At 36.0% G+C, this 23,038-nt stretch overlaps 1 protein-coding gene across 6 annotated transcripts in view; it reads right to left on the bottom strand.

The window, feature by feature from the left end:
* ARFGEF3 (ARFGEF family member 3) overlaps window positions 1-23,038 on the bottom strand; it is a 215,606-nt gene that overhangs the window by 38,313 nt on the left and 154,255 nt on the right. For all 6 annotated transcript variants that reach the window (XM_074187684.1, XM_074187686.1, XM_074187690.1 and 3 more), the window contains 9 exons: window positions 21,930-22,037; window positions 21,397-21,612; window positions 21,090-21,200; window positions 18,403-18,553; window positions 16,327-16,647; window positions 12,900-13,033; window positions 6,538-6,683; window positions 4,555-4,734; window positions 1,599-1,743 (listed from right to left, as the gene is read on the bottom strand). In XM_074187684.1, coding sequence (XP_074043785.1) covers window positions 1,599-1,743; window positions 4,555-4,734; window positions 6,538-6,683; window positions 12,900-13,033; window positions 16,327-16,647; window positions 18,403-18,553; window positions 21,090-21,200; window positions 21,397-21,612; window positions 21,930-22,037 — 1,512 coding nt within the window. The remainder of the gene's footprint in view (window positions 1-1,598; window positions 1,744-4,554; window positions 4,735-6,537; window positions 6,684-12,899; window positions 13,034-16,326; window positions 16,648-18,402; window positions 18,554-21,089; window positions 21,201-21,396; window positions 21,613-21,929; window positions 22,038-23,038) is intronic.

The following is a 23,038-nucleotide window of genomic DNA, read 5'->3' as shown; positions in this document are numbered from 1 at the left end:
CTTACCCCTGAATTGACAACTACTCAACAAAAATCCATTGATTTCCAGGGACCAGACTCATGAGCTTACCTGCAAGGATTATATTGCTAAACAGTGAATGCATTCCAAGTATATACACACTTCACAAAGAAGTCAGTCTGAGATATGTGAGGAGAGTATAGAATGACTAGCAGAATTATGGCAACATATGAGCTCAACAATGAAATAGAAAAGAATTTGTATATAGTCAGACGCAATAAATTCTTGGAATGCTTTATCAATGGTAGTTATGGAATACCAGTATAGATTGAGTTTTCAATATAGTCCTAAGGAATCTAAGGGTTGGAGCTTTTTGATGATTTTTTTGACCTAGCAAACATAAAAAAGGAAGCCTAAGTTCCAAACTTCTCAGATGAGATGAACTTGAACCTGAGATGAGTTTGGGTCAGATAATATACTACATATACTATTTAATACTAAATATAGTATTTTATATATACTAAATATATATTAAATATATACTAAATATACTATTTAAAATATATGAAGCTTGAAAAGGTCTAAAATATGATGGGTCAAAGAGTTCCTGTATAACTGGGGGTTTCTTTTCTGCTGGAAAAGAGGATAAAGAATTGCCATTTTGTGAGTACTCCTTCCCTTCCTACAAAACTGACTTGTCATTTTTCTGACTGCAGAAATGAAACTCCCTAACCCCTACTGGAACTGAAGTTTCTGTCCCCAAACACTGCTTCTTTTCTTCCTTGTTCATCATTTGCTAATTCTCAATCTTGGAGGATCTTTCTTTGATCTTGTATGGAGAGAAAGGAAGACACATAAACATGCTAATTGGAATGCTTAAAAATCTACATGCTATTGCCTCAATTATGCTCTCACAATTGCAAATCAATCCTTTCACTTTGGATGAACTCTTCAGCACATTCCTTAAATGACAGTTCCAAACTTTTACCTTTACCCTCCAATTATCTCTCTCTCTGTCTTTCAGTACCTTTGTCTCTCTCTCTCTCTCTGTCCCTTTATTTTTTTTTTATTTTTACTTTTTTTAGTTTTTGCAAGGCAATGGGGTTAAGTGACTTGCCCAAGTCCATACAGCTAAGTAATTATTAAGTGTCTGGGGTCAGATTTGAACTCAGGTCCTCCTGACTCCAGGGCCGGTGCTCTATCCACTGCACCACCTAGCTGCCCCTCTCTGTCCCTTTATATCTGTCTTTCTAGCTGTCATTTTCTGTCTCTTTCTTTGGTTCCATCTCTCATTTAGAAGATGATCTTGCCTCCTAATTTACTGAGGCAATTAAGCCATTATAAACTCTTTATTTTTCTAACTCTTTATCCATCTTCTCCTCCCTTGCTTTGTATTCAATAGATGAGTTGTTAGACTTTCTTTCCAAGATCAATCTATCATCTTGGGCCTGTAATGCCAGCCCCTCCCACATGTCATATAGAAGCTTGTTCCACTTATCACTTTCTTCTTTTCTTTAAACTTTAATCTCTCCTTAACTACTTACTGTTGCTTCCTTTTTGCTTGTCAACATGTTATCACCTAGTTTTACAAAAGTATGTGATAAGGACTGAAGAGGAAAGAATCATTCAAATATCCTTACCCATGGAGTAGTCTCCTATAAGATATTCCTTCATTTCTGATTTGTTACTGCTGTGCACTGTTTCCAGAGCACTGAATAAGGGCCTCCATCCTGACTGGATCTGAGTAGAACATACTTCAACCAACTCTCCTATTGATGTAACTACCTGAGGTAAAGACAAATGAAACAAACAAAGATGTTAGCTCTTACAATCCCTCACTCAAGAGATGCAATAAAATCCTTGGGAAAGATATTCCCTCTGTTTTTTTTTTAGAATTTTCAAGTTAAGTGGCTTGCCCAAGGCCACACAGCTAGGTAATTATTAAGTGTCCGAGAACAGATTTGAACTCAGGTACTCCTGACTCCAAGGCCAGCACTCTATCCACTGTGCCACCTAGCCGCCCCGATAGCTCCTCTGTTAATTGAAGTCTTTTCTGGTTCTTTCAGAGATATTGGCCAAAGAAAGTAATAGCATGCACAAACTAGATTTCATCTTCATCATGCTCACAGGATCAGAGATTTAGAATCGGAAGGGATCTTAGAGGTAACTTAATTCACTCCTGAAGAAATTGAGATTTTTAAAAGATCAAGAAATTTAGATTAAGAACCTTAAAGTCCCATAGGTAGTAAATGGTACAGCCAGAATTCCTGTTCCTGGAATCAGACATCAGAACATTCTACATTTGCCAATCTACCTAGATTATCTTGGCCTTTAAAATTAAAATTTCCCAAGTATATTGAAAGGCTAAGAAATCTACAGCATCCAGAGGCTTTAAGGTCTTGTAGAAATGTCACTGATCAGATCTGCTGCTTCTAATAATGTGATTCTGAGTAAGTCACAACTTCTCTGGGTCTTATTTAACTTCGTCCATAGAAGGATGAATTGTATCAAGTAAACTCTAACCTTTCAAAGTTCACTTACGTTGTTCAGGTCTGTAATTCTCAGCATTACTTTTGGTCAAAGGCATGATTACAAACAATTATAACTCAAGTAGTGTCCAATATCTGTCAGTGGTCTATATAATTTGGTAAAAAATAGGCATTAAAACTTCTGTCTTAGATGTCTAACATATTCCAAATGAGAAATAAGTAATGGTCCTCTTTGCTACTTGTTATCCATTGACTTCCTTAAAACACCATTATAAAACCTCAACTATTTCATAATCATGGAAAATATTTTAGTTGCTAATCTCATGATGGATCTATGAATCCACAAATCCATAAAATAGTTTAGAGGTTTTTGTTTTTTGTTCTTAGCAAATTTCCCATTTCACCAGCTTTTACAATTGTCCATAATTGTCCCCTACTTATTTTCGGACTGTTTCTTTTAATGTTCTCAACTCATTTCTTAGAGCTTCAGAGTTGAATGACCTCCTTCCTCTTTAAGGTTTGTCCCACCCCACTCTAGGTTTAAATACCATATTGTAGAATTAATTTAATTTTCTACCTAGATTAACCTTACCTTTTTGATAAAACAGAAATCAATACAATATTATAGCCTAACTTGAAAAGAATAAATTACATGAATGTTTCTTTTTCAGAGAAAATTAATAGGGTCAATTTTATTATTTGGTCTATTTTATGCTAAAGGAAAGGACTTCATTGTGGGATGTAGATGCAAATCTATGAACTATATATAATTGATTTCTCTGATCCTTATAGTCTCTTAGTCTCCTGATGTATCTTGCTATGAAAGGGAATGATTCCCTTTAACTGTCTCTTCCCTATTTGGTTTCATGAGGAGAGTCACAGATTTCCCCTTCTTACTTGGATAATGTGCTGCTTTTTTGCTTTGCTATCTCTCCATTCCTCCAGCTTCAAGGATCATGTACTCTAATGAAGACTGAATATGGCTTTGAGATCTCTTCCCTCTTCCTGCTCCTGATCTTACTTTCTTTCCCTGATGTGGCTTTCTACATATATGCAATGGATAGATATACCTGAGTGACCTTTCTTTTCCTTAGGATTCATTATATGGTGTGGAAATTGTTTCTATGAAGTCTAGAGCTATCTGTGATAGACTGTGAAAGTAAATAACGTATGATCTTTTGCATGCCATGAAAATCAACATTTTCCTACAGTATGTCAATATCAAGTTTTTAAAGTTTTTTAAAAATTTAACTTTTTAATGATGTTATTTCTTACATTATAGACATTTACAAATTACTCCCACTTTGTAAGATGACTTTTGCAACACCTATAAAACTAATAGTATCCACATCTAAAAGTGAAAGCCATAGTTCACATTTTTGTACCACCTCTCTATTTAAAAAAAAATCAACAACTTCATTTTATCTTTCTCCTATCCCCACACCCATTAAAAATAAAGAAAAATGGGGTGGCTAGGTGGTGCAGTGGATAGAGCACCAGCCCTAGAGTCAGGAGTGTCTGAGTTCAAATCTGTCTCAGAAACTTAATAATTACCTAGCTGTGTGGCCTTGGGCAAGTCACTTAACCTCATTGTCTCCCCCCCAAAAAAAACCCTAGAAAAAAATAAATAGAAAACCAAAATTTGTCTAACAAATATGCATAGTTATTAAAGTTCTTAAACCAAGAATGAAACCCAAAGCCTGACAGTCCTTTAGAGCAAAAATTCAACAAATGTTTATTAAGCATCTACTCTAATCAGAGCACTACACTTCATGCTGGAAGGAATACAAGTTTTAATAAGATAGTTATAGACCTCAAAGACATAAGTGAAGGAGGAAGTCAATTTGCTTGCTTTAAAATAGAGGAATTAGGGTAGCAGGGGAGTAAGGACCTCAAGAGGAGAAAAAGAGGACATTTGTGATGAATATGTTAGAAAAAGCAGTGACATAAACAAATAATTTGGAAGTAACAGCATCATTCTCTCTTCTCTTGTGTCTAATATGAATCCTTTCTCTACAAATTCCTGGAATAAGCAAGCTAATTAAAATTCCCTCCATGTGTGGAGAACTCTTCATCCTCCCACATTTTGCTAATTGAGGCTATTTACCTGGTCTTGGACATCCTCATCACACAATTCCAGCTGCATAATACGTTCAAAGGGACGGAACAGTGCTTCATTGAAGTGAAAATGAGGGGGTTCGCTCCAATCTGTCAGAACCTCTGTAAGGATATCATGGATGAAGGAGACTGCTTTCTGAGAAACGTGCCTTTCCTTATGGCAGGCAGCCTATAGTGGGGAATGAGTAAAGAATGGAAGAGGGTTGAGGGTTAGGTAAGTCAAACAAATCTTGCTGAAGAGATCCCTAGCTTTTACAAGGATCAAACTGAGTTATTGACTGCAAAATTCCAAGAGAGTTTTAGGAGTGGGTTTGCCAATTTGAGCAATAAGCATTTTTCCTAGCATATACCCAGTTCATCCATCATAACTTCAATTTAACAGACAAATTCAACTGTCCTTCCCAACTATTATAGGAAAAGTCAGAAGATCTAATTATTTGTTTTTTAAAACTTTTTTCTCTTGTTAAATGCTCATTATATTCCTTTTATGAAGATGTTTTCTCCAAAAATGATTTGGGATGCATCAGATCCATCCCTAGGTTTGTCACCCACACTTTAAAAAAAATGTTTAACATTTAGGCCTAAACACAATGCCTGGGACATAGCATTAACAATGCTTGTTGACTTGAATTTAAAAATAGATAACTACTTTGGGGCTGTTTCCTGAAAGTCAAATCACTGTTACTCTTTGTCCCCAGCAAAGTGTTCTTGGTGGCTAAATTTAATTCTGTGAAATACTCTCTGATCATTTGATGAAAGATGCTATGTGAGAACTGTAATAAAACTGTGGAAAGACACTGCAGAACAAAGCATTTCCAGTCATCTAAGAAGCAGACAGTTAATAACCTTTATTGAGTTTCTCAGGACACTATCCCAGGTACTAGAGTGAACACAGTTAGTGGAAAACATAATTCTTAGTCTTAAGGAGCTTAATGTGACAGACCAGCGGGAACATCAAGACATTTTTATACACAAACTGACCTACTTTTCTCAGAGGAAGAATGGGAAGTTGCCTGTTTCTTTGTTCTGCTTTAAGTCAATACTGGATTCTATTTGAAGGAAGTGAATAGTTCTGTAAAGTATCATATTGTACATCACTATAGGGGAGAGGGTTAGAGTCAGAATCAGTATCTTCTCTGTCCCCTTGATAGTCACACTTCAGATACTACATATGGTATGACTTATGGAATGATGTTCCCATACAGCAGTAATTATGTATAAGGAGAGGCAGGGTGGAGTAGTGGTTAGAGAAGTCAATCTCAAAGTCAGAATGGCATAGGGTCATGTCTCACCTCTGACACATACTGGCTTTATGACACAGGACAAATTATCCAACCATTTATTATCCCCAGGCAACTGTATAAATTATAGAGTAGCTGCCTATATGCACTGGAAGAGGGAGTTTCCTATTCCAATAAAATCACAGGTGTGTCCAAAATGCATATATAAAAGTCTTAGTGCAATTTAAAACTTGAATAGGTTAAAATTGCCCTAAGACTTTTGGAACATCATTTATACACACACACACACACACACACACACACACACACACACACACTCATTCATATGTCAATATGGCTAATTTTACAAATTAGGAATTATTCTACTACATGATATAAGGGGGCTTTTTTTATTCAGTCAGAATGTCCATAAGGTTCTTCACATACACATACACACATACATATATGTGTATATAAACACATACATATGTATATATATATGTATATTTTGGATCAGATATGTAATGTCACTGGGAGTGTTAATGACTTTCTCTTAAAATGCAAAGAAGCAATTATTCTGAATATACACATCCAGATTTATATTTTCACATACATATCTGTGTATCACTATAAAATACCAAATATGATATAACAATTGTCTCTGCATAAGTACATGTGGCTGCTCTTAAAACTTTAATGTCGGAAAATGTTTGGAGTCAGTCAGGTCTTTTCTCCTCTTGGCAAACACTCACCTCTACTAGATGAGGAGCAACAAGACTCCAACAGCGCATGAAATGGAGAAGTGGTCGAGATTTACTCCGGACTATCCTGAGCATTGAGTCTCCTAGTCGGAACAGGTGGAGAGCACTTCTTCTATCTTGAGTGGATTTAACTTCTCCTATAAGAAAGGTGACAAAATCTAAAACTAAGATCTCTAATCCTTGGTAATAAATTCATAGCATAAAAGGCAAAGCATTATTAACATTCAGAAGAATGATCAGTTCTACCTCAAAGCCCTCAGATGGGCAATGTTAGCAAAAAAAAGAAAAATGACAAATATTGGAAACAAAACAGTCATATTAACACACTGTTGGTGAAGCTGTGAATTGGTCTAGTCACTACAAAATTATTCAACTGTGATATCATTACTAGGCTGTATCCAAAGAGGTCAAAGAAAGATGAAAAAGATCTATGTATGCTAAAATATTAAGTTGTTCTTTTTTTATAATGGCAAAAAAGCTGGAAACTAAGGGTGTGGCATCACTTGGGAGAAAAGCTAAATAAGTTGCTTGTTTAATTCATTGTCAAAAGAAATGAAGAAAAGTTTTGGTGTTTCAGGTTTCAGAGTGACCTGGGAATACTTATTTGAACATCATGATGCAGGGTAAAATGAGCATAACCACTATAACAATTTATGTAATAACAGTAATGCTGGAAAAACTAACTGTGAAAGACTTACAACTCTTATCAATGTAAGGATCAGAAAGTTTAGGAAGAAACTATCTGCCTTCTGACAAAGAGGTAATGGATGCACATTCTTGCATGGTCAATGTGAGAATTTGTTTTGTTTGGCTAAACACATTCTTACAATAGTTTGATTTTTCTTTTTTCAATTAGGGGGAGGGGAAGCATCTGGGAGAGCAAATAAATACTAATTGCACAAAAAGTATTTAATTAAAAGTAAACAAACTAAAAAGGATAGCCTACTATGTGGAAATGAATCATGCATACTTGATATGCATAAAAACCTCCAAGAACTCAATTCAAAATAGTTCTCCAAGAGATCTACATTCTTCAGTTGAGATTTCTTGAGGACTATGAAAACCCAAAAATCTAAGATTACTGTCAAGTAAGATATAGCTTAATGAAAAACCAGAAAATAGGTTTATAAGGAAGAAAAATCATCACTAGTCACTTCCTTGTTTTTCTGAGTTGAAATTTCATTGAGAAATAAATCTAGTGAAATTTATTCAAATAAGGTGACTAATGATTTGTAGAAATAGTGTACTATGTTTGCCTGAGGCAAACAACATATTGTTTTTGCTTCAGCAGAACAGTAAAGCCATTAGATGATCCACAAGGCAGCATGAATACCAATTAGTAGTAGAAATGGCAGGTTTCAGCACACCCTACACCTTCAGAATTTCTGGAGACCCTAGGAAAGTGAGTAGGTTCCAAAAAGGGGCAAGCAGGACTTTTAATGATTTTTTTAAAGCAAGGGAAGCATTGAAGTTTGATTTTCTCATTTCTCCTTTGTTTTTCTACTGCCATGTTAGTAGGTCAAGAGATATGCTGACATTCTGTTGTATAGAAAGAAGGTAGTTTATCTGAGTTCTGGTTAGCATTGTATCAGCAAAAGGGAGCAGAGAAAAGTTGCCCAAATCAGCTTTCCCACTCTTTGTGACACTGGTGTTGTGAATGGTTGTATTTGAAATCTGGAACCATTTCTTAGGTGTTTTGCTGCAGAGGAAGAATCCATGTAGGCACATAAGCAGTCACAGAATCAATGCATCATAGACTTAGAATTAAGAAAACTTAGGGGGTAAGTCCAATCCCCTCATTTTGTAGATGAAGGAACTGTGACCCAAGAAAGGGAAGTAACTTATCTGGGGCCACTGAACAGAGAGTATCCTAGACAATGTTCAAACCCAGGTCTTCCTAATCCTGAATCCAGTCTTGTATCCTGTTCTTTGTGATGCTATAGCCCTGCCTATGCTTGCCTCTATGACATGAAGTAGTAATACAAATTTAAACTTGGGGTGCCTGAGAAAACTAATCAAAAAAGCTACCCAATTTCTAAACTGCAAAATTCTTAGATCTTCAGTGAGGCAAAGGACCCAATATTTGCTAGGGGAGAATGCCTGCACAGTATTTATATGATGGGGATAAAAAAGTTGTATTGTATCTTCTTTCTCCTGGAAATAATGACTCCATCTTTAAACTGACCTTCATTTCAGTATAAAATAAATAGTCATGTCCCTGTCCCTCAATAATGGTGGGTTTATATCTTGCTCTTCTCTACTTTTCTTTCCATGCTAACTATAAAGCAAAGCAAAATTATATTTCCTTGTTCTTCCCAGGGAAAGAATAGAGTTGTGATCCCCAGCCATCTCCAATGCCAACTGCAGAACTGGAATAATTGGCCACCATGTTTTCTGCTTCCTCCTCTTTTTCAGAACAAGAATAAGAAGTGTGTTACACAAAATTCCATGGTGCTTACTCTTTAGATCATAAAGAAAACATTTGACCCTGGAAAGCAAAAATCTGTCTTCAAGGCTCTTCTCCAGAAAAATATCTCCAATACATATGAGAAGCATAAAAATTTTTAATAGGCACAACAGATAATTTTGTTGAATTATCCTAAAGCCCCAGAACATTGTAAAGCTTTCTCTATATGCTCCCTAATCACTCAAAAGAAGTTGACTTAATCATCCAAAAACCAAGTGGATGAAGAACACCCATTATCCAGAGCAAAGGTGTTAAATTCAACTATAAATGGATCTCTGTGGGTTGTGTATTGACATAGCAAATCATATATTAGCAATATCTGTGTTGCAGTGTATTTTTATTTATTTTTTTCAAAAATTTCTAGGTTACATTTTAATCTGGTTCAGGCTATATTTGGGAATTTTACAGGCCCATGGGCTGTGTTTGACACTTCTGGTCCAGGTGCATATTCTTTATCAGTGAATTATTTTGTATAGAAATTGAGAATAGATAATGAACTGAGTTCAGAAGTGAATAGGAGGGAAGATAGGGGGCAGAACTGCATTTAGAAAATTGTGCTGTGCTTTTCAATCATTCCAAACTTCTCTCTGAAACAAACAAAAGAAATCCTTTATCTTTTAAAGCATCAATATTTTCCTAGTGATGCTATATGATTAAGAGTCATGGAAAACCACAGTCTTAAAAGAATCAGACGTGTGAGTCACCCAAAAGGTCTTAGAAGACAAGCCTAGTAGATGAAAAAAAGGTGGCATATTTCCAATAATGAATTATGTGTAATAAGCAAGCTAAAAAATGCCATTAGGGAAACATGTAACCAGAAAAGGAGGTGGGTGACTTATGTAGTAGAAGTAAGAAATCATAGATAGGTGGTCTATGTCCTTCATTGGTACCAACATAATATTCAAAGTCCTAGAGGTTGTCCCTCACATACTGTATGGAATCCTGTGGAAGATTTATAGGATACATGGCAGGATGAGAAAATATATCTTGCAATATATACTACTGGAAGAATTACCAATACTAATGAGTTTATGAGATCAGATTCATTGCAAGACTAAAACCATATGATGTTTCATAATTTTGTTGTCTTTGAGATTTGGAATAAAGTTCACCTCATAGTATGTCAGATTCTCTTTTACATAGTCCTATACTAAAGCAGGCTTTTATTAAACACTATGAAATTTGCCCCCATTAAGGCTAACCCATTTCCATTTGTAAATCCTTTGATATCTCACAATTAAAGAGGATGGTGGACTGGTTAGCAGCAAAGACCTGAAGCACAACCAAACCACCATTACAGAGCAGTTATGATGACTGTCATTGGTCAAAAGAATGATGCAGAGATGGAATGCTTGTTCTAGTTCTTCTGGGGAAGTGACTAGATAGAAGGTAGCATAGAGAGCCACTGTCAAGTTTGAAGGACTGCAATGCAGATGTCGATTGGTGAAGGTACAGAATAAAAATATGTCAACATGGTTGACACTGGTAAGCAATGGGGAAAGGTAAATTTCATTGTCAAATAAAAAATGTAAAAATGAAAGTTTATCAGTGAGATAGAAATAGATAAAAATTAGTAAGTCTTTGACAATCAAGGAACTCCATTGGAATAAGTTGTTCTATTTAAAACCTATACTAAAACTCACAAGAAACTTCCCTGTTACTTAAAATATTGCGGCAAATTATAGTTATAGATACAGATAAAAGATGAGATAGGACCTAGGAAAAATGATTTCCTAAGACCTAGGACCAAATTATTTAATTCATTTATATGTGCACATATTGTATGTATGTATGTATATATGTATGTATGTGTATATATACATGTGTATATGTGTATATGTGTGTATGTATATAAAGAACTATTCTTCATCCCTAGACTGGGTAACTGTACTGGTTGGCAAGACTTCTAGGTGACACATTGATTTTCTTAGGGAATCAAGTAGGATGCAAAGATCTTCCTGATGCCTCATACACCTCTATTCCAAGGACAGGAACACACCTGATTCTGTGTCTTCTTTCATCATCTCTTCCAGTCTCAGAGTGTTTGCTGTTCCATGCTTTTCTTATCCCTGATGCTCATCTCTGCCAACTTGCCCATTTTCTGCTTCTAATCTCCATCATCTGTGGCTGTAGCCATGACTGCTGTGATTTTTCCTACTCATCACTCTTTCTCTCCTGTCTCTCAACACTCTTCCCCATCCTTCTTCAACTTTGTTGGAAAAGTCTAATCTTCTCTAACTCTCAGTCACTTAAACCCTTCCTTTCTAGTAACTCCCAGCCCATTAACACAATTTTCGAATCTCTTCATAGCTGGGTTTATTGTTACTGAATTTACAGAAATTACTTCTTTCCTAACAAAATCATTTTAAAAAACAACAACTTCTGGGAGCAGAGCAGATTCAAAAGTCTAGAGATGTTGAAGGTAGGTTACCAGAGAGTCAAGCTTGGCTTGTAATATTAAAAACAAAAACAAAAAACCCTAACCTGGCCAAAGTTAGAGTCACCTTATGAGATAGAGACTTTGACATTTAAATCTGCTCTGACTCAAAACATATCCTTAGAATTAGCCTTAGATTTGGAAGGAAACTTGGTTTAACAAGTTCAATTTCCCTCATGCAGTGCAGGAATCTTTTCTGTAGCATCACTTGTCAGATGGTCATCTAGTCCCTGCTTGCACACATTTGATGACAAGGAGTTCACTTCCAAACAGGGTAAGCCATTCTTTTGTTGTGCATTTGTAATGATTAATAACTTCTTCCTTATATTAGGCTTACATCTGCCTCTCTATAACTTCAATCCATTGTACCTACTTCTGTCCTATGGAGAAATAAAGAATAAGACTGCTTCTTCTTCCATATGACTTTTGACTTTTGGCAATTGAAGACAACTCTTATGATCGCTCTGTACCTTCATTTCAACAAGTTAAGTATTCTCTATGTAGAAATACAAAAGTGACACTGACTTTCCATTCAATAGAAAATAAACTCCTTAAGGGTAGGGATTCATTTTATTATTTGTATTCTTTTTTTTTAGGTTTTTGCAAGGCAAATGGAGTTAAGTGGCTTTCCCAAGGCTACACAGCTAGGTACTTATTATTATTATATTATTATTATTATTATTATTATTTTTTTTTTTTTAGGATTTTTGCAAGGCAAATGGGGGTAAGTAGCTTGCCCAAGGCCACACAGCTAGGTAATTATTAAGTGTCTGAGACCGGATTTGAACCCAGGTACTCCTGACTCCAAGGCCAGTGCTTTAGTTACTATGCCACCTAGACGCCCCATGTTATTTCAATTCTTAGCATAATGCTTACTACATAGAAGGCATCTTTTAAGTGTTTGTTGGCTGATCAATTGGAAATGTTCTGAATAACTGTTCTAAGGATAGAGTTGGATTTTCCCTGATCCAAGCCTAATCCCTCTGGTAATCAGTAACTTGCATCAGAAAAATAGTTTATTGGTATGAGAAGTATAGACTGAAGCGTGAAATAGATTTTTTTCCCCACTGAGTGAAGCTAACACATGAGGAATGAATCCATAGCTTCTGCCTCATTAAGATCATGACTTAGCAAGCAGAGTCAACAAATCTAGTAGTATTAACTTTATCTTGCTTGAACAAGTTACACTGGCAAGGAACATCATTTTCAAATATGAAGAGATACCTTCCCCATCCTCAGCCCCCAACACAACCACTCATACATGCACATGGTCAGATACCACTTGCTAGTATAACTACTTAATGATACAGTAAAGGGAACATGTCCAATCCTGTGGACAAGAGGGTTTCAGATTCATCATCCACTGGCTTTGTCATTGATTTCAATGGCTTTGATGATCCCTGCCCTTCTATGTGTCGATAGTATTCCTTTTCTTAGGAAAATCATTACCTGGCATTGCTAAAGAGTAATCGACAGTGTCTGTAACGGAGTGGAAAAGTTGGGATTGAGAAGCTTTTTTTAATTGGTAAAGGAAACCTGCCAATGCCATTAAATTCAGCTTGTCAGCAGCGTCTTCAAAGAGCCTATGGGTGAAGTACAAGAAAAAGTTACATGGAAACATATCAGACTGTCCAGACAAAAGCATTTTCCAAATTCTATGCAGTTATCCCTTCCATATCCCAACCTTCCCCACTATGGTTTTCACATAGTCCAGGTACACATAAGAAAGTAAGTGGGAATTTGGGGGGAGTTTTGTGGAAGATGCAGGCAACATGTGAAAGTCAGCAGACAACATTGAAAAAATTCAGAAACTTAAAAAGTACTCAAACATATGTATAGTATTGTTTAATATCAATATACTATAATAATTCAGACTTCTCTGATACAAGGGAGGGGAAACAAATTTTTTCACAAGGATTTTCCACAGCACAGAGTGCCATGCCCCTAACTGCCCCCCCCATGTGGAAGGAATAACTATACAATGGGCAAGTTCACACAGTTTTCCTCATCTGTGAAATGTAAATAATAGCACTCACCTCTGGGAGAATCAAATGAGTTAATGTAAGTAAAGCAATTTTTGAAGTTTAAAATGATATCTGCTCTTATAATGATGGTAATACAAGAAGTAAAACACAGTCCCTTACCTCCAGGTATTTTTTTACCTGTAGGACCATAAACAAGTGACCTAACTTCCCTTGTTTTGCTTCCTTTTTGGTAAAACAAAAGGCTTATCAAGGAGATTTCTTCCGGCCCCAGGCTGGTGATCCTAAGGAGCACAAGTATATATGCTTTGCATTTCAAAGTGGAAAAGTCTTGAATTTGGAGGCAGAAGGACAGGATTCCAACTAGGTGGATAGAACACTGGGCTTAGAATCAGGAAGATTCATCTTCCTGAGTTCAAATCTGTCCTCAGATACTTACCTGTGTAAGGTAAGTCACTTAACCTGGTTTGACTCAGTTTATTTGTCTTTAAAATGAGCTGGAGAAGAAAATAGCAAACTGCTGTATCTGTGCCAACCTCAAAGGACTCACAAAGAGTCAGACTTGCCTGAAAAACAGTTGAACAATTGAGCCTGTATAGTAAGGGCAAGTAATTTTTCTCAGCTTCAGTTTCTTCACCTGAAAAATGAGGTGATTGGATTAGATGACCTTTAAGGTCCTTCCTTGCTCTGAATCTATGATCCTATAATTCCCCTATAACGATAGGGGAAAGAGAAGTGCACAAATCACCTTAACACAAAGTAAGGTATCATTTATCAAACAATGCATCACATGGCTAGTACAGGCAGAGTTTTTCCAAACATGTTGCCCATGAGGCTTTAGAAAATGAAACTGTTGGATTCGGTTCCAACAATTTTATGTAATTACAAAATTAATCATTTAATTCACCTGCACAAACATCTGCTGAACATTTGACATCAAAGAAAAATAACAAGTAGACACTTATTCCAGCACTCTATCAAATATAAAGTGAGAAGAATAAGAAAATAGTATTGCCAGCTTACATTTATATTGTACTGTAAAATTTACAAAGCATTTTAATTACATTGGACATTTGACCTTCACAATACTACAGTATAGGCCAAATATTCACTATCTTTTTTTTAGGGATAGGAATTGGATCTGAACATATGATTTCATTGGTTTGGGAGCTCCCTTGTGAGCAAATTCCTTTCACCAATGCAGCTTGGTATCTTTGCTCCAATTTATAGGATTAGAGGATTTTCTAAAGCACCAAAATGTTAAGGGACTTGCCTGGGGTCACACCACTAGTATTTGACAAATGCAGGACATGGAAATGTGACTTTCTGGCTTCAAGGCTGGTTCTTTATCTACTCTGCTATGCTTCTTCTCATCATCATTTTAAAAGTAAGAAAACAGCGGTTAAGAGAGGCTGAGTAATGGATGAGAGAACGGAATCAAGGGTAATTTCAACTATGTATCACCCTTCCTCTCTAACAACAACAGTTAATATTTATATAGCATCTTAGGGGTCAGGAAAACCTTTACATATATTATATCATTTGATCATTCCAACAACCCTGTGAGATACTATTATCATCATCCCTACTTTACAGAAGTGGACACTGAGACTCAGAGAGATTAAGTAACTTATTCAGAATCACATAGCTATTTCTTTTAAATATGTAATAACCAAGTTATATATTTAAAAGGAAGAGCTAGCCATTCATATTAGATTTGAATTTTCATGTGTAATCTTTTTTCTGTTCTATTATGTTTTGGAAATGCTTATTTTATTTTTCAAGTTCAGAATAAAATTAATTTTTAAAAATATTTTATTTATTTATTTTACTAACTACATACAAAGATAATTTTCTTTCTTTCTTTTTTTTTTTTTGGCAAGGCAATTTAAGTGACTTGCCCAATGTCTCACAGCTAGGTAATTATTATGTGTCTGAGGCTGGATTTGAACTCAGGTACTCCTGACTCCAGGGTCATTGCTCTATTCACTGTGCCACCTAGCTGTCCCTAAAGATCATTTTCTTTTTTTTAAATTTTTTTTTTTTTTTGCAAGGCAATGGGGTTAAGTGGATTGCCCAAGGCCACACAGCTAGGTAATTATTAAGTGTCTGAGGCTAGATTTGAACTCAGGTACTCCTGACTCCAGGGCTGGTGCTCTATCCCCTATGCCACCTAGCTGCCCCCTAAAGATCATTTTCAACAATCATTCTTTTGTGAATTTTGGAGTTTCACATTTCTTCTCTTCCCTGGATAGAAAGAAAACTAATATAGGTTGTTCAAAATGAAATGAAACTTTTAAAAAAAAAATCACACAGCTTTTAAGAATCAAGATAGAATTTGAACTCAAGTCTTCCTGACTCCAAGTCTAACAGCACTATCGACATAATGCCATGGGATGTTTATGAAGATAGCCTGGAAGCAAAACTGCCATGTGGAGGATTAAAATGAATTCTGGAAGCATTTCTTGGCATGTCCAACAACAGCTAGGTGATTGAGGCTGAGATTTTTATTATCTACTTGTTTCACAACTAGTTGTGTCCCATTTGGGATTTTCTTGCAAAGATACTGGACTAGTTGGCCATTTCTTTCTCCAGTTCATTTTACAGAAGATGGAACTGAGGCAAATAGGGTTAAATTTGGCTCTATCTAATTATTTTAGCAATTTCAAATTTGTTTCAAGAGGCAAGCTTAATTGATGGACAAATTACTTTGCCTGGCACTTGACATTGGATTCATATTTTCTGGGTGGCAAGGAGAGGGAGGTGTTTCAATTTTATTTTGAAACCAGGGGAGAAAAGAAAGTGTCAATTATTTTCTTTACCAGAAAGTTAGAGACTTGTTGCAGGAAAAAGCTCTTTATGGAGAGAAGGCAAAAAGGGGAATGTCCACATACCTGTCAGCTTGGGTGGAAAGGGTGAGGACAGCCTTGGCTGCACTGCTCCCACTCAAAAGGCTGCCACTACGAAAGTCAAAAGTTCTTCCTTTTCTGCCCTCTTTAATGAGCTCCTGAATGGACAGCTGCTGAATGATGGGAGTACTGCGCAGGGAGTTGTCCAGCTCCAGGTGCGATTCCTGGGCTAAACATTCTGACTCATATTCCGCCAAGACTCCAGTCCCTCCAGACGCCTTCTGGGGCTGGCTGATAGGCAGAGCAGGCTGAGTGGTGCCATCACTGAAATGGTTGTGCTCCAATGTTGCAACATATTCACATACTCTGTGCTCAGAGAAGAGGGAACCATGGAACATGGAAATGATTAAGGTTGTTTAGGGTTATGGGCAGTAATCTGGGATTAGCATCCAATGTTCATTTAACATCTCAAATAGTAAGAATCAATTAAAATCTACTGCTTCCCTTGCTTATTTGTCATCTCAGTCTCCTAAACTAGTCTCTAAACATATGATGTGATATCATGGTGTGTATGGGTATGCATGCATATGAGTATATGTATAAACACATAAATGTGTATATATGTATGTTTTGCCTTTCTTAGTTTCTTAAATTAAAATAGTCTTGATAGATGCTGCTTAATGTCTTTCTTGATTCTCTTTTATGCTAGTATTTTCCTTCCAAAATTATCTCCAATTTATCAAGTCTACACCTTGCTTTTACCTAGGTCTTTGAAGGCTGTCTCTACCATCAGACTATGAGCTCTTTGAGGAAATGATTTGGTTTTTGTTTTTGTTGTTTTGCCTTTTTGTTTTCTCCTTTCCTAGGGTATTTTAGGCTTTTAATAATTGTTTGTTTACTTGACTAGGAGAAACACTTTAAGCATTGAGGAAGTTCTAAAACATCTTCTTTCATCTCTATGGTGTCCTGAAATGATTTCTTCCAAATAGAATCTTAAGGCTATATAGAAGTCTATCCCTCTACCTTTAGGCAAGACTAAAGATCATCCTCCTGTTTTGAGAATATCATGAACTCCTCAGATGGCTCAGAGTGGCATGAAGGTGACCCCAGATATTAGAAGGCTTTGATGATGGAGCTCCACTCTGAGCAGATCCTAGCAGTTTGGAAAAGGTCTAGCAAATACTCTCTGTCATCCAATCAATCACCAAAATGACTGGTACATGGAAGGCACAATGATGTATCCAGTTGCCTAATTATATGCAGAGTGACTCATTTTCAAAGACTGGGCTACAAAAATGACGTTTTTGGCTACAATAACCCACATTAACTGTCTTCAAAAGCAGAGAGGGGTTAACAATCAGCAACAGTAAAAATCAATAGTAGTCATGTTAAGAACATGGATCTCTTGATCTAACATGAAGTTTCCTCAAAAACCCATTCTAATGACCCATAAAGTCCATTCACAGTAGAACTAAAGAATAGTTGGTTATAAATCTCCATATTAAACTCCATTATTAGATTATCCCCAACTTTTTTCTTCTCCAGGCTGGTAATTTTCATTCCTTGAGCCATTCATTCTATTCTTTAGCCTTCTAGTTTTTAAAATCACTTTCTACTGAATCTTTAAATTTACTATAGCCATATTTATTGAGTTAAAAATTTGAAATATTCTACAAGGTATTTACCCAGAATTCTGATCAGTTAAATATTATCTCATCTTTATAAATGTTACTATCCCATTTTTGCATCATACCTTACAGGACCACCCTTGATTTAAAAGACACACATATAATTACAGATAGTAGGAACTAAAATATGCTTGCAATACAGACTAATTTTTTCCTATCTTCCTTTTGAGAAGTTAATTTTTATTCCTTGAAAACAACATATCTGCTTTTTCATCCTAACTTCAAATAGAAAAGTCAAAATTCCTAAACAAATCACTTGATCACTTCTCCATCTTTCTGATCTTTCCTTATTAGATAAACTATTATTATGATTATGATCTAAATTAAGATACTCACTACTGAATTCACAGGTCAAAAGAGGTTTCTTTAGAGCCACAATTCCAAGGCAGAATTGGCACTCAAACAAGAAGAAAGAATAACTACCATTACATACCTGAACACATGTGGCCAACAGTCCTGATTGTGGCTTCCCATTTCCAGGCCCACATTGAGGATGGCATCCATACACAAGACATGTGCTGTATGTAGCCATACCCCCTGAACCTTCCCAATCTGCTCCAGTTTCTGTTCCACTTTTTGTTTCACTGTATACAGAACAAACACTTATGAAAATTAATAGCTGAAGAATAGTTAATGTGAGGCAGACCAAGTAGGAAAAATAAGGGGGGTGGGCATATGACAGAGAGAAAGTGTAGGCATGGTATAAAAAAAACATACTGTAGAGAGAACTGACTCTTAGATAAATGTTAGAGCTTGAAAGGACAGGTACTCTCTAATCCAAGCCTCTCATAATGCAAATAAGGATCAAATTAAGGATCAAAAAAGCAAACAGACAAACACCAGAGAGATAAAATGACTTAACCACAATCATGCGGTAAGTTAACAGAAGAGCTGAAACTAGAACTCAGGTCTCCTGATTATCAGTCCAATAATGTTTCCACTAAATTTAATACCAGCAAGTTAGAATTTGTACACATAATAGCTGACATTTATTTAAGGATTGGGGAAGTATTTTTCATATAATGTCATTTTCCCTGCTTAAGAATTCCAAGTGACCAGAGCTTTTTTCTCCTAATGCCTATAGTTAAAATCTCCTCAGTTATACTTTCCTCATAATTGAGGTAATCATAACTATGTTGAAAGGAATGTTACCTCTCTCTCATGCACAATACACATGAACATATGCATGCACATACATGCACATGCCTCTCTTCTCTGGCTACATAATTGTATGTGTGTGTCTATTTCTGTTATATGCTGAAGAGCAAGTAATCTCTTAAATTCTGGTTTAGCTTCTAAGACTATTTCAAATGCTTCTTTATTATGGAATATCATTATTTTTTCATTTATGTTTAAGCGCATATTTCAGGGTAAGTCACCCTGGACTTTATCCTGAGCACTTTTAGAACTCTTTGGAACTCACAAGATACAGCAGATGTGTGGGTGAGTACCAGTGCACAGTTAGTATAACTCCTTCAGAAGAGACCAGTTATTTCATGCATATATTATTTAGGTGGGTATATATGTATATGTATATAAAATGAATGTGTATATATGATATGCATGAGCATAGGTATATGTAAAATGAATATGTGTTTATGATATGTATGCATTTACATATATGATGTTTGTCCTTCATTCTCAAAGAAAATCATGATATCAGGGGAAGTGTTGTCATGACAAGCACATGAACTATATTTGAGTGAGGGGAGGGCTGTGTTAAGTCTGGTGTCAGGCTCACTTTCTCCACTGGAGTCATCTAGGTTCAGTGGCCAGATATGGTAAGAATGACTAAAGATAGCCCTGGATGATTTGCCCAAGGTCAAGCAGCTTTTAAGTGTCTGAGGCTGGATTTGAATTCAGATCCTCCTGACTTCAGGGCCAACGCTCTACCCACTGTACCACAAATATATATACATAAAGATGCACATACCATATCTACCTATATGTATACACACACATATATATACATATACATTCATATATAGAGCTAGAGAAAGGTGTCATGACCAAGGGGATTAAAACTTAAAAAACTGGTCTCAAAGATAGGAAGGCCAGGGTGTTTCCACTGTCACCCCACATAAGTTACATAAACTTTTTTGTGCCCCAGGTAATTCTCTAAGACCATAGTTACAAAATGATTGGTATTTGCTCTCTGGAGGTTTCTACACTAATGAAATCATTGTACTGCACCAAAAACTACATTTCTATATAAGTACATATAGATGCCAATATTGTCTATGCAGGTGGCATGGCATAGTGGAAAGGGCTATAGACAAGAGACTTGGATTCAAGAATCTGCTATGTTAGTTGTCTTATTGAAGACAAACATTTCACCACTTGGAACCTTATTTCCATGTTTGTAAAGTGAAGATAATACTATTTTTTTTTTTAGGATTTTGCAAGGCAAATGGGGTTAAGTGGCTTGACCAAGGCCACACAGCTAGGTAATTATTATGTGTGTGAGACTGGATTTGAACCCAGGTACTCCTGACTCCAAGGCTGGTACTTTATCCACTACGCCACCTAGCCACCCTGATAATACTATTTCTATGATTGATTTGTGTTATGGAGAAAGCACTTCACTAAAATTTCACAAACTATACATATATATATATATATGTTCTTCTTATTGTCTGAATTGTGATTTTACCAGTGTGGAAAACTCCTTCCAGTAATGCAGAACAGTAACTCATCTGTAACTTAAAATCTTAGTATCACCTGGGGACACTGAAAGTGACTTGACTTGCTCATGGTCACATAGCCAATATGTGCCAGATTAGGACAAACTCATATCTTCCTAACTCTCTCTGTACCACTTGCTCCATACCATGCTGTCTTTTGAGCAGAAATAAATGTATGTTTATATACATTATACATTATACACACACACACACACACATAGAGATATTTAGCATTTGATTTGTATGCATATTTATATATGCATACCTTTGCCACCACTACCCACATATATATACACTCACACACACACACACACACCCCTACCACCACCCATATATATATATATGAACGATGATATATATATATATATATATATATATATATATATATATATATATATATATATATATCTATCTAGGAAGAACTTCCAGATGTTACCTTGAGTTATAGCATCACCAGGTTCTTGAACTTCCTTCTCCTCTTTCTCTTCCTGTACACAAGATGCGGCAGCCATCTGAGCAAGTGCTGATGCACAATTAGCAGCAACTCCTTCAGAGGTAAGAAACCAGTTATTTCCCAAGTCTAATATTCTCTACTCACCCACCCCTTATTTAAAGGAGACCGCACCTCTTCCAAGCTCCTATTCCCAGTGTTACTTGCTACCACTAACTTGCTTCCATGTTACTTGCTACCAAGATTTGCAGGTCACCCCCAATGGCCCCAGGATTCTATTTTGGAAAAGTACCTAAAGCACAGCTTAATCGGGCTGCTTTTCTCAGCCCATCAAGACTCATGCAGATGGAATCTCGTTCTTTCTGGTTCTGTTCTTTGACTCCTTCAGCCCCCAGAATGAATGCTAGCCCCTTGGAGCTTCCAGCCATGCGTCCAGTCAAGGGTGTAGACAAAGTATCAATCAAGTTCTTCCAGCAGCCAATTAGAATATAACGGGCAAAAGCAACACCTAGAGTGTAAAGTAGCATGGATAATTTTATAGAGAAAAAGTGGTCAGCAGAATTAAATACAAATTTTATGGCATAAAAGTAACACACAGTTTTTTTTATATTGATCTTTTGATGCTTTCTTTTTTCTAATAAGGAATTTTGATGCACGATGAATCTTCAGTTGTATAAACTCTCTAAGAAGACTATAATGGCATGACAAAAACTTCTTTTAATGGTGATATTACAGTATATAATATATCGGCAAAAAGATATCTTGACTCTAAAGACATACACAAAGTGCTCAAATATTCATTATTTACATGACTCAAGTCATTACCTGCCATTATGGATTCATCTGTCCTCTGGTTCTGGGTGAGAGGAGACTCTGAAGAAGCTGATGCCATCAATTGGCCACCTATGGCACTGCTCTCCAAGCCATCAATATCTACAAAAGAAAAGGATTATTCTCTCCTTTGGCAAACCATTTCAGTAAAAAGACTGTCGGAGAAGGGGAGGGAGGGAGAGAGAGAGAGAGAGAGAGAGAGAGAGAGAGAGAGAGAGAGAGAGAGAGAGAGAGAGAGAGATTTAAAAGAAATTATAAGAGTAAACAATGAAAATATATTGGCCAATCTTTATCTTATATCTTGATCTCAATCTTTATCTTAAAGAAAAAGAAAAGATATGAGACGTTAACCCCTTTATTTCTTTTCAGAGATGGGGTTCTTTGCAGGACAAGGGTTGTAGAACAATACATATTTCAGACTTCTTATATGTTTTGGGAAAATAGGCTTTTCCCCTCTTGTTTCTATTTTTTATCCATATACTTTTTATCCAAAAAGACATGAAGGTTGTCTCTCTGGAAGGGAGAAAGGGAGATGGATACACTGGGAAATGTAGATGATATAAAAATGCAATACTTGAATAAAAATTTTACTTAAAAAGAAAAGGTATTTGTATATATATATACATATATATATATATATATATGGTCTATTGTTCCTTCATTATTCATATTTCTTGGGAATTATGTTTTTTTCTTATTTGCAAAAAGTCATAGTCTTGGAGTTGATAGCATTTCCTCAGGAAGAGAATACCATTAGAAATCTTAGGTTCTCCCTGAAATAAAAAACTTTATTCAAGAACATGGCAATATCCTATATTTCCCTCCATTCTTACCATTGTTTCTATCTTATTTGGAAGAGAGTTATGAAGAAAACTCATATTATCAGGCAACTTCTTAATATAACATGACCATTTCCAACAGTAAGTTATTTTAAATTGCCTTAACAATAATTCTTGACACCTGCAAAATGCTTGGAAATTATTCTCATTGGACTCATAACAACTTTCTGAAGTGAGAGACAGAGTAGGGATCAGTCCCATTCCATAAGTGCAAAAAGCTGAGACTTAGAAGTTATATAATTTGCCAAAAATACACATTAAATA

Source organism: Macrotis lagotis, chromosome 5 (genome assembly GCF_037893015.1).
Source record: "Macrotis lagotis isolate mMagLag1 chromosome 5, bilby.v1.9.chrom.fasta, whole genome shotgun sequence".
In the NCBI taxonomy this organism is placed as follows: domain Eukaryota; kingdom Metazoa; phylum Chordata; class Mammalia; order Peramelemorphia; family Peramelidae; genus Macrotis; species Macrotis lagotis.
This window is presented reverse-complemented; position numbering and strand designations above follow the sequence as displayed.